Here is a 13893-nt window from a genome sequence, read left to right as displayed (position 1 = left end):
ACACAACAGCAGCACTGCAAGCAGCTGGGGCCTCCCAGAACAGAAGCCCTCTGTGTTCTAGTGTACTGCGAGCACCAGCAAGCACACCAAACGCATGCCACACTAGTGGCCAAGAACCTCCGCCCAGCTGTTGAACAGCAGGGAGCTCACCACAAGCCTACAATGTCTGGCAACGGCAGCCTTGCTCCAGGCCCTGTGTGGTCGAAGCTGAACCCAGCCACAGGCCATCTGCCCACCGCAGAGCTCCTGGCTCTCCTCCATTACACCTCAGGCTGTCAGATTCCGAAATGGCCCATGACAACGCCGGCCAAAGTTACAGCCTATGCCCAGAGGAGACAGTCGGCAGTCCCTGCTGCAGCTTGGAGAATTCTGCAGCCGGTATGTGGGGGGAGTTAATTTCGGGGAAACCCGGAGAGCACCTCTAGTAACTGCAGGATGCCGGTTATGCAAGGTGGCTTGACAGCGCCCCCCCCCCGCTGACTGGAGTGAGTTTTAACATATAAAACGGATTAAAAGCTTTATCTATAGTGGTTAATGGTGGGCTCTGACATTTGTCTGGCAAAAGGGCCTTTTCTAATTTACTGCCATGTGCTGTCTACCTCATGCATATTTCTACTTACTGCTTCTTTTACAGTCATGAAATCAATTTTTAAGTTTCCTTTTTTTCCTGGTGGCTAGGACCGTAAAGCATTCTTAAATACATTTAGCACCCGCTTTGTGTGCAGTAACCAACTGGACTGCTCGGAACTGTGAGAAACCTGAAGGTACTCTCACATCTATTCCCCTGTGATCCTCTGTTGAGGTGGCCAGGGAAGGTCCATTGCTCTTGGGTCCCGACCCTGGTGGTGGACAAGAGAGGGAGCATCACCTGTTTGGAGGGACCTTGGGGATTGGAGAGAGGGTACCTGATGGCAAGACATGGGGTCTCATTATGAGTCCGACGGTAACCCTGCCGGTGCTACCGGTGGGTTGCCAGACCCGTAATATTTTACCAGCGATTACAACTCTGGCGGCCCGGGAAGTCAGGCACCGGCAAAATGTAAGTCCCCATTCCCATAGAGTCCCATAGGACTCTATGGGAGTGGGTACACAGAAGCGCCGGCACCGTTGCTAACGTTGCGGGCGCTTCCGTGAAGTGTTTGCCTACCATGGCCGATGCGCCCAAGGTCAGACCTGTCGGGCACAGCGCCCACGGCAGGCAAACACAGAGTTTGTCATTACGGCAACAAGGGTGCCGGTGAGCTTACTGGCACCCTTGTTTCTGGACCGGCAAACTTATAATGAGGCCCACAGTATCCCCCCTTTCCTGATATTGACCTAACCTCTGCACCCTTAGCCGTTATGGGCTGTTGTTAGTCTTGTTCCATCATCCCTTGTAAATTGCCTTTCAGTACTGGGAAGAAGAATAGGCAACCAGGAGCACTGCAGAGAGCGAGCACTACAAAGAGCGGAGGCGGAGTCCAGCACGAAGGCCGGGACGCGCAATGGGAAGCACTCGGCAAAGCAGAGTTGCAGTGCCCCAAGTGTCAGAGGACACTTGGGACGCCGAGCCATCCGGGTGGGTCTGTTGAGCCTAATGCTCGTAATCTTGATTGCTGAACGTAATGAAAAGTTGAATGCTTGTAATCCTGAATACCGAACATAACGAAAAGCTGAATATTTGCAAATCTTGAATGCTGAACGTAAAGAAAATCCTGAGCCTTGTGTATCGAAGATAACAAAAGGGGCTATTGAGCCCAGTACACTTGTATATATTATTGACTTTCGGCAAGAGTGACCGCATGAACCCGCATTACAGAAATTGTACAACGCCATTGTTGCCACAGAGGCACCTCCAGAGTAAATGTGAGAGAATTGAACTTGTGAACCATTACAAAATCAGCTATGGTTATGGTTGCATGACCTTTAATGGGTGGACCGTACGGTCTGACAACTGCGCCTAGACCATTACGTTTCCTAGGATCAACTTTGCTAACATCAAGACTTCAATCATGAGCAAGATGTGTGGTTACTGGTTGCGTGACCTATGATGGGTGGATCATGTGATCTGACAATGCCTAGACCAGAAGTAACAAAACGGTTTGACAAGCAACTATGAGGTGTGACCCGTTGGTGAGGCTAATTAAAGGGAGGGTCAAGTGGACCGCATAATCTCTTTCGTAAACTTGTAAGCCTATGAACATTTGGTAACAAAATAACTGCTGGAAGTGACTCTTGGGGAAGGGAACCCTGAGAGTTAAAATCGGAGAACCTTTGTCTTGGGGAAGTGAGTGCCAAGACTACAGTGTTTGTGTATGGACTTTTGTTGCATTTGAATTTAGGGAAGGGTGACCCCTTTGTTGTGAACTTTGACATTTGCCGATTTACAGAACGTAACTTCAGAACTTGCTCAGTCCCTGTTGAAAGGAAGTTACATTGGAACTGTGTTGAACCTAAGTCTGAAAACTTTTGAGGAACTTATTTTGCTATTACTTTAGCTTTTGTTTTGGAACACTGACATTTTGGTTGAGAGCATTTTCCCTACTAATTTTCTTGTAGTTGTGAAGACACGCATAGGTTTTGACACAGATAGACTTTTTGCTTTTGGACTTACTGACATAGACATACTTTACATTTCTTAAGGCAGGGAAACCCTGCCATAGCACAGGGTTAGTTAGGCGTTACACCATCTTGATTATTAATAAAGTTTGTTTGAATCATGTTTTTGTTGTCTGTGTCATCTCTCTTGATACCATGCCTGTCTCACAAAACCTATTGTGCAGTAAAAGCCTGCGTTCAGAACATTCTGAGAACTCACTGCAGGTGCTGCCCCTCTAACCCTCTCCCAATAAAATAAAATAGTTTGACACCTACAAGTGAAAAACAAAGGTTTTTTAAATATAAAAAATATGATTAAATTGACCTGCTGCTAGGTTTACTTCTCCCTTCCCACACTTAAGAAGCATTAGTCTTTTTTTCAATGTTTTTTACGTCTTCATGAAGATCAGTGAAAAGTGACTTCCAGTATCTGGGTGTAGCAAGGGAGAGGTATATATGGTATTGAGAACATTACTTTAAACCTACATCAGCACCCGTTTTTTCCCACCGTTCTGCCTAGTAACAGCCCAGCTAAGCCTGCGTTATATGCCCTCCTCCTATTTTATCCCAAGTAGATTATGGTTGAAATAGATAGTTAAATATGACTGTTTTAATGTGTCCCATTCTGCAATAATGTTGTGAAATCTTTTATTTAATTGTAGCTACTGGAAAAGTGGTACTCCATGGAAGAGAAGAGCAGAAGGAAATATCTGAAGAGGGCCGCTCCTTTGCCTGATCCATGTTTGGCAGTCTTGCAGCCGGATATTTATTTTGGATCGGTATCAGAAACCTTTGAAACCAAAGTTGACAAGTACTTGACAGAAAGGGATAATCAACATATCGAAAGCTGCATGACCTCTGAGCTTTCTTTAGAAAGGTAAGGTTTCATGTATTTCTGGATGGTGACAAAATGATGAACAATGTAATGTTACAATTATAAAAGCAAAATATTTAGTAGTAGGCTGGAGCTGAGCAGATTAATCATTTTAAATACTATTGTTGCACAATCGAAATGTACATTGTTAAATTTATAGGTGTAATAGTTCAAGTTCCATGTAGAAAGGGCAAACACTTGAGTGTCAATACAAGCAATAAAAGTACACATCAGTATGCATCCAGTCAGTTGGTATGATTTAAAAAAGACGGATAAAGAAACTTGATTATATTTTGATATTTCTTCAATGCTTGTATTCATGTTAAATCATGGTTCATGTATGTTTACAGGTTGTCTATACTTTCTAACTCTGTATCTGACTTTTTGGAATGTGCTTCATACTAACTGTATTGATCAGCGGACTGTTCATTGATTGATTGATTTTTTTTTTTGTACAATAGAATGTCAAGCAAGGTACATGTAGAATAAAATTATTTCACGTGTGTATGCGTACCACCAAGCACTTTCATCTTCCCTACCCTCAGCAGCCACACATCGGTCATTGATACTTTCTAATACGAAGCAGGAATGCTCATGAGCACTTAGACGCCCCCAATATTAAAACATCACATATAGGGCTTAGACCTGGCTCATACAGACACATGGAAACGGTGTTCATTCTAAATTCCCACAGGGTTCAGCTCTGACATTTAAATAATTCTAGCAATTGCGAAGGGCATTCTCTATTATAAAAGGAAATCTGCATTATGAAGGGTTGCCATCTAGGCCAAATCAGTGTGGCATGTTTTGCTAACATTTATGCCGCCTTAATATTTCAAAAGCTACTATATCCCAAAGCCTGGCAAGCCAATGAGAGTACAAAATAATCTTTTACCATCCTGGCTTTATTAAGCATCTGAGGGATGAGCTTTCTTCTCTGAGATCACACAGGCAAAGTCCTGTTGTCCGGCTGCCCCAATAAAGCTATTACAAGTTTCCTGAAGGAGTGAAGGTTTCCAGTTTGATATTGGTGAGCTCAGTCATCTGCTCCGAGTATCCAGCAATGTTTGGAAAATTCCATAAAATGTGCCAACTTCTCTGAAACTCCTTGCTGGAACCAAATTCCACTTCCCTATTCTAGCCCCTCCAGTATTCGAGCAATCACTATAGACAAAGTTTCAGTATGCGTGACTCCTCAATCTCATTCAATCCTGTTTTTGACAAGGGCAGCCGTAGTCCCTTGGGTGGACTCAATAATGGATTTATACAAGACAGAGTTCCTTAGTGCCTCTATATGGCATCAACAGCCTTTCACAGATGTGCCTTTACAGAATCCGGTCTGCTTTAAGTTCGAAATAGACAATGCCCCACCTATGATTATTGCAGCTAACATTTCTCAGCAATCCCCGAGTTACCCTGCTGGAATTATCCTCCATGAACTGTGCAAAGTCTTCCACGCTTTACTTCCCCAGTCATTAAAAAGACCACTGTGATAAGGACCGAACCATGACTTTGTCACGGGGGAATACAATCTCCTCTCAGTCTGGCGTGAGAGGCCTACCAGGGAGGAATCCAGAGCAGGCTGTACCCAAGAGGGTGACATGGCAGTTGGGAGGACCTTAATTCCTGACCCCTTCCCATGTGCCAATTTATATATGTGCTGTACCAAGGCACATTGCCCCATGCCTCTGAATCCAGGTGCTGGCCAAGTCTTCTCTTCCTTTTCTAAAAAAAACAGCAGACACTGGAGGAGACACTCGCAAGACAGAGAAGCATCAGCAACCAACTGTTAGGTAAGAATTGATGCAGTCACACTCTGTGATACTACACAACACTTATCTGCTTGGTATTAGGTAACCCACCTTTTGGTATAGGACTGTACTGCACAAGTTGGTACTGTGACTGAGCAGCCAGGCCTATCTCAAGAGGGGTAAATGTGAGCTGTAGAGCTGTACAAATGAAATCCGTAAATACAAGTAACCAAGTAACACTTACATTCAAGGCTTTAGGTATAAATAGTTATTTATTTAATTAACATCAAATTTTAAATAAGCATTCTTTAAAAAGTCAATTTGTGTATGACAGTAGTGATGCACATAGCTGTGCTGCTTCGGAATTTTTTTCGGTGTAGGCGTCCTGCGTCGATGACGTTGATACGCTGTCCCTCGAGGGCCTTCGTCAAGGGTCGACATCACCGGATGTTATATATAGGACGCACGGCACCCGTAGCCTCAGTTCCGTTTTTTCCATGAACGTGGTTGCTTCGGAATCTCGCCACGCTCGATTCTCTACTTTGAAAGCAATGTCTTCGTCTTCTTATACCCTGAAGTCGGGCTTTAGGAAAAATCGGGACTGCGATTCCAAAATGTCTATCACAGACCCGCACGACGAAAGCCACGCCACCGACGACTGCAATGACTGCCAGTCCCTGACATCGATGGCCTTGCGGGAGCGGAAGAAGAAATTAACGGTAGGTAGGGTGTCTAAAACCAGCAAGTTGAAATCTGCTGGGCTTTCAACCGACGACTTGAGGGGCGACTCTCCCAGTCGGCGTAAGTCCAGGGGGTCTCGGTCTCGGAGCGGGTCCCGCCATTCCTCTGCCTCTTGTAGGCATTCTCTGAAGCGCCGTCACCGGTCGCCTTCCCCGTCCTCGTCAGAGGACTCCGCCAGGAGGCGGTTGTCTTGTCCCACCAAGTCTTTGTCGCCAGCCGAATGGGATGCATTCCACCAGCAGATGATGGCGATTTTCGAATCGCAAGGCACCGTTCCGTCCGCGCCTTTGAGAGAAGCTGGCAAGGAACGAGTTAGAGCCATCACTTGCACGCCTTTGGGTGCGGGCGTTCGTCGTGATCATCGGGAGCCGTCGAGGTCTGGATCGGACAAGGTTGATTGCCATAGCCGTGCCAGATCCAGGTCCTGACCTCGGGCCCCTCCAGATCGTCAGAACCTGTGAAGCCTTCCAGGAAGGCGTCGACGCCATCGGCGCGGTGTCTGTCGAGGCACTCTCTCGAGGCTCCGGCTTCGAAGAAGTTGACGACGCCCTCCGCGCCTCCGTAGACTTCGATGCCGATTCCATTGGCGCCATCGACACCGTTTGTGGAGGATTTGCCGGAGGTGCCCCAGAGGACTGTGGAAACTCTGAGGAAGGCCCTCAGTAAGTCAGTGAGGCCTGTGTTTGAGCCCTTCTCTGTTCGTCCGCCCAGGATGGATTTATTCCAACCTTTGGATTACATTTCGGAGGTGGAAGAAGGGTCTGATGAGGAGGTGGTGGTGCCTCCTGATGTCCCTGATGACCTGTTGTCTGGTCACAGTCAGAGGGAAGTACTCTGTCAGTCCTTGCATGACGCCAGTGGGCTTGACATCTCTCCGGAGGTGGAGTTTGGCAGGCCTGAGCCTGGTACGCATGCGGAATCCTCACATCGGCGTCTCATGCCGAGGGTGACTGAATACTTAGGGTGGTCTGCTCCACCAGTTGATTTCCTGCAGGATGATCTGACGGAAATCCTGGACCAAGGTCCACCCACTGACCCGTTGTTGCCATTTCATATGGCTTTGCAAAGACGGGTGGCAGCGTTTTGGACTGATCCAGATAGTCTCCCGGCAGTGAATAGTCGCTTCCGAAAAAATACCGTCCAGCCATTGGTGACCCCTGCTACTTGTTGACGCACCCTACTCCGGAGAATTTGGTGGTGCAGGCAGCTACGGCCCCTGCAAAGCTGGCTGCGTACCCTACCATCGCTCCTGATGGGGACGATAAGTGCTTTGATGGTTGGGCGAATAAGGTATTTTCATCTGGGGGTATGGCTTTGAAGGCGGCTAACTCCGTTTGTTCCTTGGCAAGATTCACTCACACTCTGTGGAATTGTGTATCTTTGGCGGCTGAGCATATTACCGAAGGGAAGGAACGGGATGGTTTTCTAACCCTCGTGCAGGACGGCAAGGATGCCATGTGTGAAGCCGTTCAGTCGGGTTTGGACTCTGCAGACTCTGTCATTCGATCCATGGCTGCGCGCACCGTGATACGCAGATTTGCGTGGTTGCGAAGTCTGGGTTTGCTCCTGATGTGCAATCCCGGCTTCTCAACATGCCCTTTGATGGTGTCCATCTGTTTGGCAGCAAGGCTGACGAGAGCTTTGAGAGGTTGCAGACCTCCAAAGCTGCAGCAAAGTCTTTGGGCGCTGCAGTACGTCAACCTCCGCCTTTTTGTCCTAGGAGACAGCAATGAAGGGGGAGGTTCCTTTCGGTACTACTCTTCCTTAGAAGATCGAGAGGAGCTGCCAGTCAAAGGGGCCAACGTAGGAGTACCAGAGTTGGAAAGCAAGGTACTCGAGGTGCCAAAGCCGCTTGGGCAGTTGCCACTTTGCCCTCAGGCGTCCGCTCAGTCATGAGGCCAATGTCCCATGGTTCGCCGGTTGGGGGCAGACTTGCGCAGCATCTTGGAGAATGGTGTGCCATTACTTCAGATGTGTGGGTTCTGGAGATCATAACCCACGGCTACTGTCTCCCCTTTCGGCAGAGGCCTCACGACAATCCTCCGGGGAAGCTCTCTTTGAAGAGTCCGGATCCGCTCTTTGCGCAGGAAATCCTATCCTTGCTGGAGAAAGGCGCCATAGAACTGGTGCCTGTAGCAGAGAGGAACAAGGGATGGTATTCCCCTTATTTTTTTAACCTGAAAAAAGATGGGGGATTAAGATCCATCATGGACTTGCGTTGGCTGAACAAGCTCCTCAGGAAGGACAAGTTCAAGATGGTCACTCTTTCTTTCTCAAGTCCTCCAGGCCCTTCAACTTCAGGATTGGTTGGTGTCTCTCGACCTCAAGGACGCTTACTTTCATGTGCTGATTCATCCCAAGCACAGGAAGTACCTGAGGTTCGCGGTTGGCGACTCACATTTTCAATTTTGGGTCCTGCCATTCGGATTGACATCCGCCCGAGGGTCTCCACCAAGCTGATGGTGGTGGTGGCAGCGTATCTCGGGGAAGGGGGAATTCACGTCTACCCCTACCTGGACGATTGGTTGATCAGGGCGCGCTCTCCTGAGCAAGTCCTGAATCCTCTGTCTGTCACCTGCCACTCCCTTCACAAGCTGGGCTTCTCCCTCAATAAAGAAGTCCCATTTGACACCTACCCAGAGGCTCCAATACATCGGAGCTGTGCTCGACACATCCCTGGGGCTGTGTTCGCCTACCCAGGTGAGGGCTCATCACATTGTGCTGACGGTAAACAAATTTCAACGTGCCCAGAGTCTCCCGGCGTTCGGGTTCTTGAGGTTGCTCGGCTTCATGGCATCCTACATTTTCCTGGTGCCAGAGGCCAGGCTGTGGATGAGATCTCTGCAGTGGGCTCTCTAGATGCAGTGGTCGCAGTTCTCCAGCAGGATGTTGGATCCCGTTCAGATTCCGCCCTCGGTCGCCCAGGACCTTCTGTGGTGGGCCGTCAAAGGAAATCTGTTGAAGGGAGCTCTGTTTTGGCAACCGTGGCCGGAGTTGACGATCGTGACGGATGCATCCCTCACGGGGTGGGGAGCTCATTTCAACGAGTTGACAGCCACTGGCCGTTGGTCTCCGTCGGAGTCCAGATTCCACATCAATCTGTTCGAGCTGCGGGCTGTCGGAAGTTACGGAGGTTCGGTTCCCGGATGATCCTCATTGCTCTGGCATGGGCCAGGAGATCGTGGTACCCGGACCTTCTAGACATGTCCATCTGCCCTCCACGCCGTCTTCCCTACCGAGACGATCTGCTCTCACGGGAGGGGGGTCGGTTTCTCCATCCAGAGGTCAAGTTTCTCAGCCTTCATGCTTGGTATCTGAAAGGTTGAGGTATATGGATTGGGACCTACCCGAAGACGTGATGGAGGTGTTGCTTTCGGCCAGAAGGCCCGCAACGAAATCCCTGTACCGTTGCCATTGGAGAAAGTTCTGTGACTGGTGCAGGGTATAGAATGTGGATCCTTTCCAATGTTCCATTCCTTTGGTTTTGTCTTTTTTGCTTTCCTTAGCCTACAGGGGCCTGCAAGTGGGTACCATTAAGGGTTACCTGGCGGCGCTGTCTATATTTAAGCGCTCGTCTGAGGAATGTTCTTATTTTAAGATTCCTTTGATTTCACAGTTTCTAAAAGGGCTCACTAATGTGTTTCCACCGTCGGCTTTCCAGGTGCCGGGATGGGATTTGAATTTGGTTTTAAAGTTTCTGATGGGAGCTCCGTTTGAGTCCTTACATTCTTGTCCGTTGCGACTGTTATCCTTTAAGACTGTATTTTTAGTTGCGGTTACTTCCGCACGCAGAGTGAGTGATTTGCAGGCACTTTCCGCCAAGCCACCCTTCACTGTGTTCCATAAGGACAGGGTTGTCCTTAGGGTGCGGCCTTCTTTTCTTCCGGAGGTTGTGTCTGAGTTCTATTTGAGCCAGAAGGTAATTATTCCGGCGTTTTATCCTCCCCCACATCCTGGTAAGGAAGAGGAGAGGCTCCATAGGTTGGATCCTAGGAGAGCTTTGAGTTTCTATCTCTCCCGGATGTCCCGGGTCAGAGTGGACGACCAGCTCTTTGTTGGTTATACTGGAAGGCGTTTAGGTTAGGCTGTTTCCAAGCAGACCTTGTCCAGATGGATCATTTTGACGATCTCTGAGTGTTATCGTTTGGCGGCTAAGGACCCCCCAGTAGGCTTACGGGCTCACTCTACTAGGGGTGTGGCTGCCTCCACGGCTCTACAGAGAGGCTCTCCGATTTGCAATATTTGCGAAGCAGCCACATGGGCCTCTGTCCATACTTTTGTGAGACACTATTCCTTGGACTCCATCCCTGGGCAGGATTTGGCCTTTGGTAAGGCAGTCCTTTATTCAGCAATTTGATTGGGCATTCTAAAATTCTAAATTTCTAAATTCTTTTCCCACCTCCATACGTTGGTACTGCTTTGGGAGTCTGTCATAGATGTGGAATACGTCGGAGGACACAATCGCCTCGAAGAACAGGTTACTTATCTTACCTGGTAACGTTCTTTCTATGGGATGTACCTCCGACGTATTCCACATCAAACCCTCCCAGCCTGCCTCTCTACAGAATTTCTTAGGTGATTGCAGCTTACGTTTCCGCAAGGCTTTCTGCAGTCATACTGGCAGGAGATTGGTGCCACACGTTCTGGGAAAAAACTACAACTGAGGCTACGGGCGCCGTGCGTCCTATATATAACGCACGTCGACCCTCGACAGAGGCCCTCGAGGGCCAGCATATCTACGTCATCGACGCAGGACGCCTACGCCGAAAAAATGTCTGAAGCAGCACAGCTGTGGTCATTACTGTCCTAGAAGTGGAATACATCGGAGGAACATCCCATCGAAAGAACGTTACCAGGTAAGATAAGTAACTTGTTCTTCAAAATTACTTTTCAGAATCAAAACAAGTTAGCGGATAATCTTTGGATATGCTTCATACACAATTCCTACACCCTGAGGTGACTTCAATCACAAGGACAGTAATGGCATTTATATATCACACTAGTTATACTTTTCAGATTCTGAGGTTGCAGAAAGGAAAGGTTACGGAAGGATAAAGGTTAGACAGTTTCTCAGTATATGTGAGGACAACTAAATCTTCCAATGAAATCTAGATAAGCCTTTCCCAGCAGTAACCGTCACCAACAAGCTACCACCTATGAGGGACAAACAGTATCAAAGTCAATGGATTAGAAGAGTCTTCAGGGAGCCAGGACAGCACAAAGTTAGAGATAGAAAAATCACTTGTAGGGTCACAAGCTATTAAGGCTGTGAGAAGGGGAGTTGGAATAAACTCTAAAAGGTAAGCCAATGCAATTCTCAACTGAGAAGAGCACGGCTACAAGGCAGTAGAGTAAATACCCCAAGCCTAAACAGTACCTCTGGTTTGAAGAATAGTGGTCCAGCTGGATTCTGTCTTGCTACAGCAGTGCAGACCGTTGTTCCTGAGCCTCAGTCATGGGGACAAGAGGGAGGACTTCTGGAGGGCTCCTGCAATGGTCCTTGGGAGGTCGTCGGCAGCTACAGGCTCTTTTCGGTTTAGAGGCACTTTGCAGTTTCAGCGCTTAGCACACAGGATACTGGTTGGACTCTTCTTGTTCCCTCGGTCCTGCACTCTGGTGAGGGGGCTCAGTATCTGGAGGTTCTGCTTCTGGATGGTCCTTAGAAGTCCTCTGGTGCTTCTAGCCAGATTAGTTCTGCGGCAGACGTTGCACTCGACCCATGGCATTGGGCTTTCAAAGCAATGGAGAAGCACATCAAGTCCCGGATGGTGGTCCAGTGGAGTTCGTCTCGGGGTTTATTGGTCCCACTAACCCAAGGGGAGAAGCCGTTCCGTCCGGAGCTTCTATGTCGAGGTGAAAAAGTAGTTAGCACAGCAGCCAGCAGGGCTTCACCAGGCAATTCAAAGGTCCAGGAGGTTTTAGCAAACTTCGTTTACGTTTTTTTCGTTGGATGTTTCTCCCAGTGGTTGACTCTGCCTGTGGTCCCAAAACCCTCACCTTTTAAGCAGTTTTCTTCCATTCATGTACAGCCTAGGCTGTCAGTCACACAGCAGGGTGGCGGTCCTGAAAGGACAGCTAGCCAATCAGGACTAGTTGCATTCAGGCATTCCTCTAGACAAAGGACAGGGGAGTGTTGGGACCCTCCCTCACATCCTGTCCTTCCAGGCACACTGGAGCCAGAGGCGGGCTTCAGGGCTGAAGCCTGCCAAAGGCAAGACAAACAAAGGGCCCAAATCTGTCTCAACACAAAGAGTAAAACCCAAGAAAGAAGACAGGGACCATTTTGACAAAATGGTCACCCATGGGTGCTGTGCTGCAGCCGAGAGTTCAGCCTGTGGTAGAAAAGCACAATGGTAGGAAAACGTAAACCACTGCCACCAGCCGTTTAAAGTAGTGAGGGTAACATAAAAATGTTACATGAGAAAGTAGGGTAAGGGGCTACTAGGTAACCCCTCAGCACTCCACATAAGATGGTGTGTACTGGACCTACAAAAAGAAAAGGTAAGTAAAGTAAATTTCACTTTACTATTCTTGGGAACTGTAGTTAACCCAAGAAAAGGTATTTAAATCTTATGAGAAATCTAAAAGGATTTCTCTGTGACACTGCACTGAAGGTGCTGTGTGTCACCATACAAAAAGCAGATGCCTATGGATTTCGTCAGACTCCAGAAACAGTGAAAACACAACATCCAAACCAGGCAAAAACACATGAGAGAGTGATACAAAGGTCTCACTCACTCCAGAGTTAAAACTAAAAAGTTCTAAGTCCAACAGAAGAGCTGGGGGGGTCTCTAAGGTTGGAGGGAATTAGCACAGAAATGATAGTTCTCCCTAACACCCACGCCAAGCTTTCTGAATACTCTGGAGAGAGACAGTTTATGGGAAGCGAGCTGGGACAGTCAGTAGCTCACCTCGCAACAGACTGCCCACTCGATCCCAAGATCCAATTGCAAGATTAACTGCAGCGACTTTATTATGTGCTATTGGAGCTGGAATTATTGGAGCTGCTGGCACCGGACTTTCCCTCCAATTGATTTTCGTTAAAGGGTTTAAAGTGTACTCATTCCAATTACAGGGCTCAAAAGAGCCCTGTATTGTTATTTTTCATCACTACCATCCTGAGTCAGGAGTTGGTAATTTGCACGCCTGCTGCCTTCCTTGGAAGTGGTAGCTGTTGCTCAGGCTTCCGCTCCGGAATCAAACCCTTATCCCCATTACCCATGGTCACCATGGTAGACAAAGGAAGTACCATTGAAAGATAATAGGGCAGAAATCCGAATGTATCGTTGCCAACACATGGACGTGTGAATGGCCCAAGGTTATTTAGAGCCACCAAAGCTGCCGGTTGAGCCTGGGTTGGTCTTGGTCTTATAAATGCATGCATCCTGGGATGTCCGTGCTCGTCAGCATGTATTGGCTCTAGAATTACTGCAGTTTTAACAGATGGAGCAATCAGAGTAAACGTAACAAATGTAATGAGTCATTTGCAGTTTCACTGTGTGTACTTAAATGTGCATGGCTTAATCTTTGAGACAAGCATATGCTAGTGGCAGGATCAACCAGGTAGCCGCACCTGCTGAAGGGTGGCAACGGGGTGAGCGTGCGCACCTGTCTCGGGCTGACCTTGGCACCCTTTGGGGCCGTCTGCGGGACCCAAGCATCAGTGTGCCCTCCCACCAACATGTGGGGGGGGGGTGGACATGTCAATCAAACGGGCTGCGGCAGCCTAGCCTGCTCTGGGGAGAGGCTGTGGAAGGGGAGATGCTTGGCCCAGGCACAACTTAAGGCAGAAGGGATTTTTCCACACGCCACCAATGGTTGTGACGAGGGGTGTCAGCACCCGACAGATCGACCGCTCCGAACTGCTGGAGAAACGCATTCAGTTTAGAAGAGGCCACAGCATGGCTTATAGAGTCTGCACTGGGGCTAGCACCACCCAGCCCCATCCAC

General features: G+C 48.4%; 1 protein-coding gene across 1 annotated transcript in view; it reads left to right on the top strand.

Moving 5' to 3' along the window:
• POLR1A (RNA polymerase I subunit A) overlaps positions 1-13893 on the top strand; it is a 1786762-nt gene that overhangs the window by 1344566 nt on the left and 428303 nt on the right. Inside the window, exon 24 of the mRNA XM_069632173.1 lies at positions 3240-3454. Coding sequence (XP_069488274.1) covers positions 3240-3454 — 215 coding nt within the window. The remainder of the gene's footprint in view (positions 1-3239; positions 3455-13893) is intronic.

The sequence above is a fragment of the Ambystoma mexicanum genome, chromosome 6q (assembly GCF_040938575.1).
Source record: "Ambystoma mexicanum isolate Mex_15411 chromosome 6q, UKY_AmexF1_1, whole genome shotgun sequence".
Lineage (NCBI taxonomy): Eukaryota > Metazoa > Chordata > Amphibia > Caudata > Ambystomatidae > Ambystoma > Ambystoma mexicanum.
This window is presented reverse-complemented; position numbering and strand designations above follow the sequence as displayed.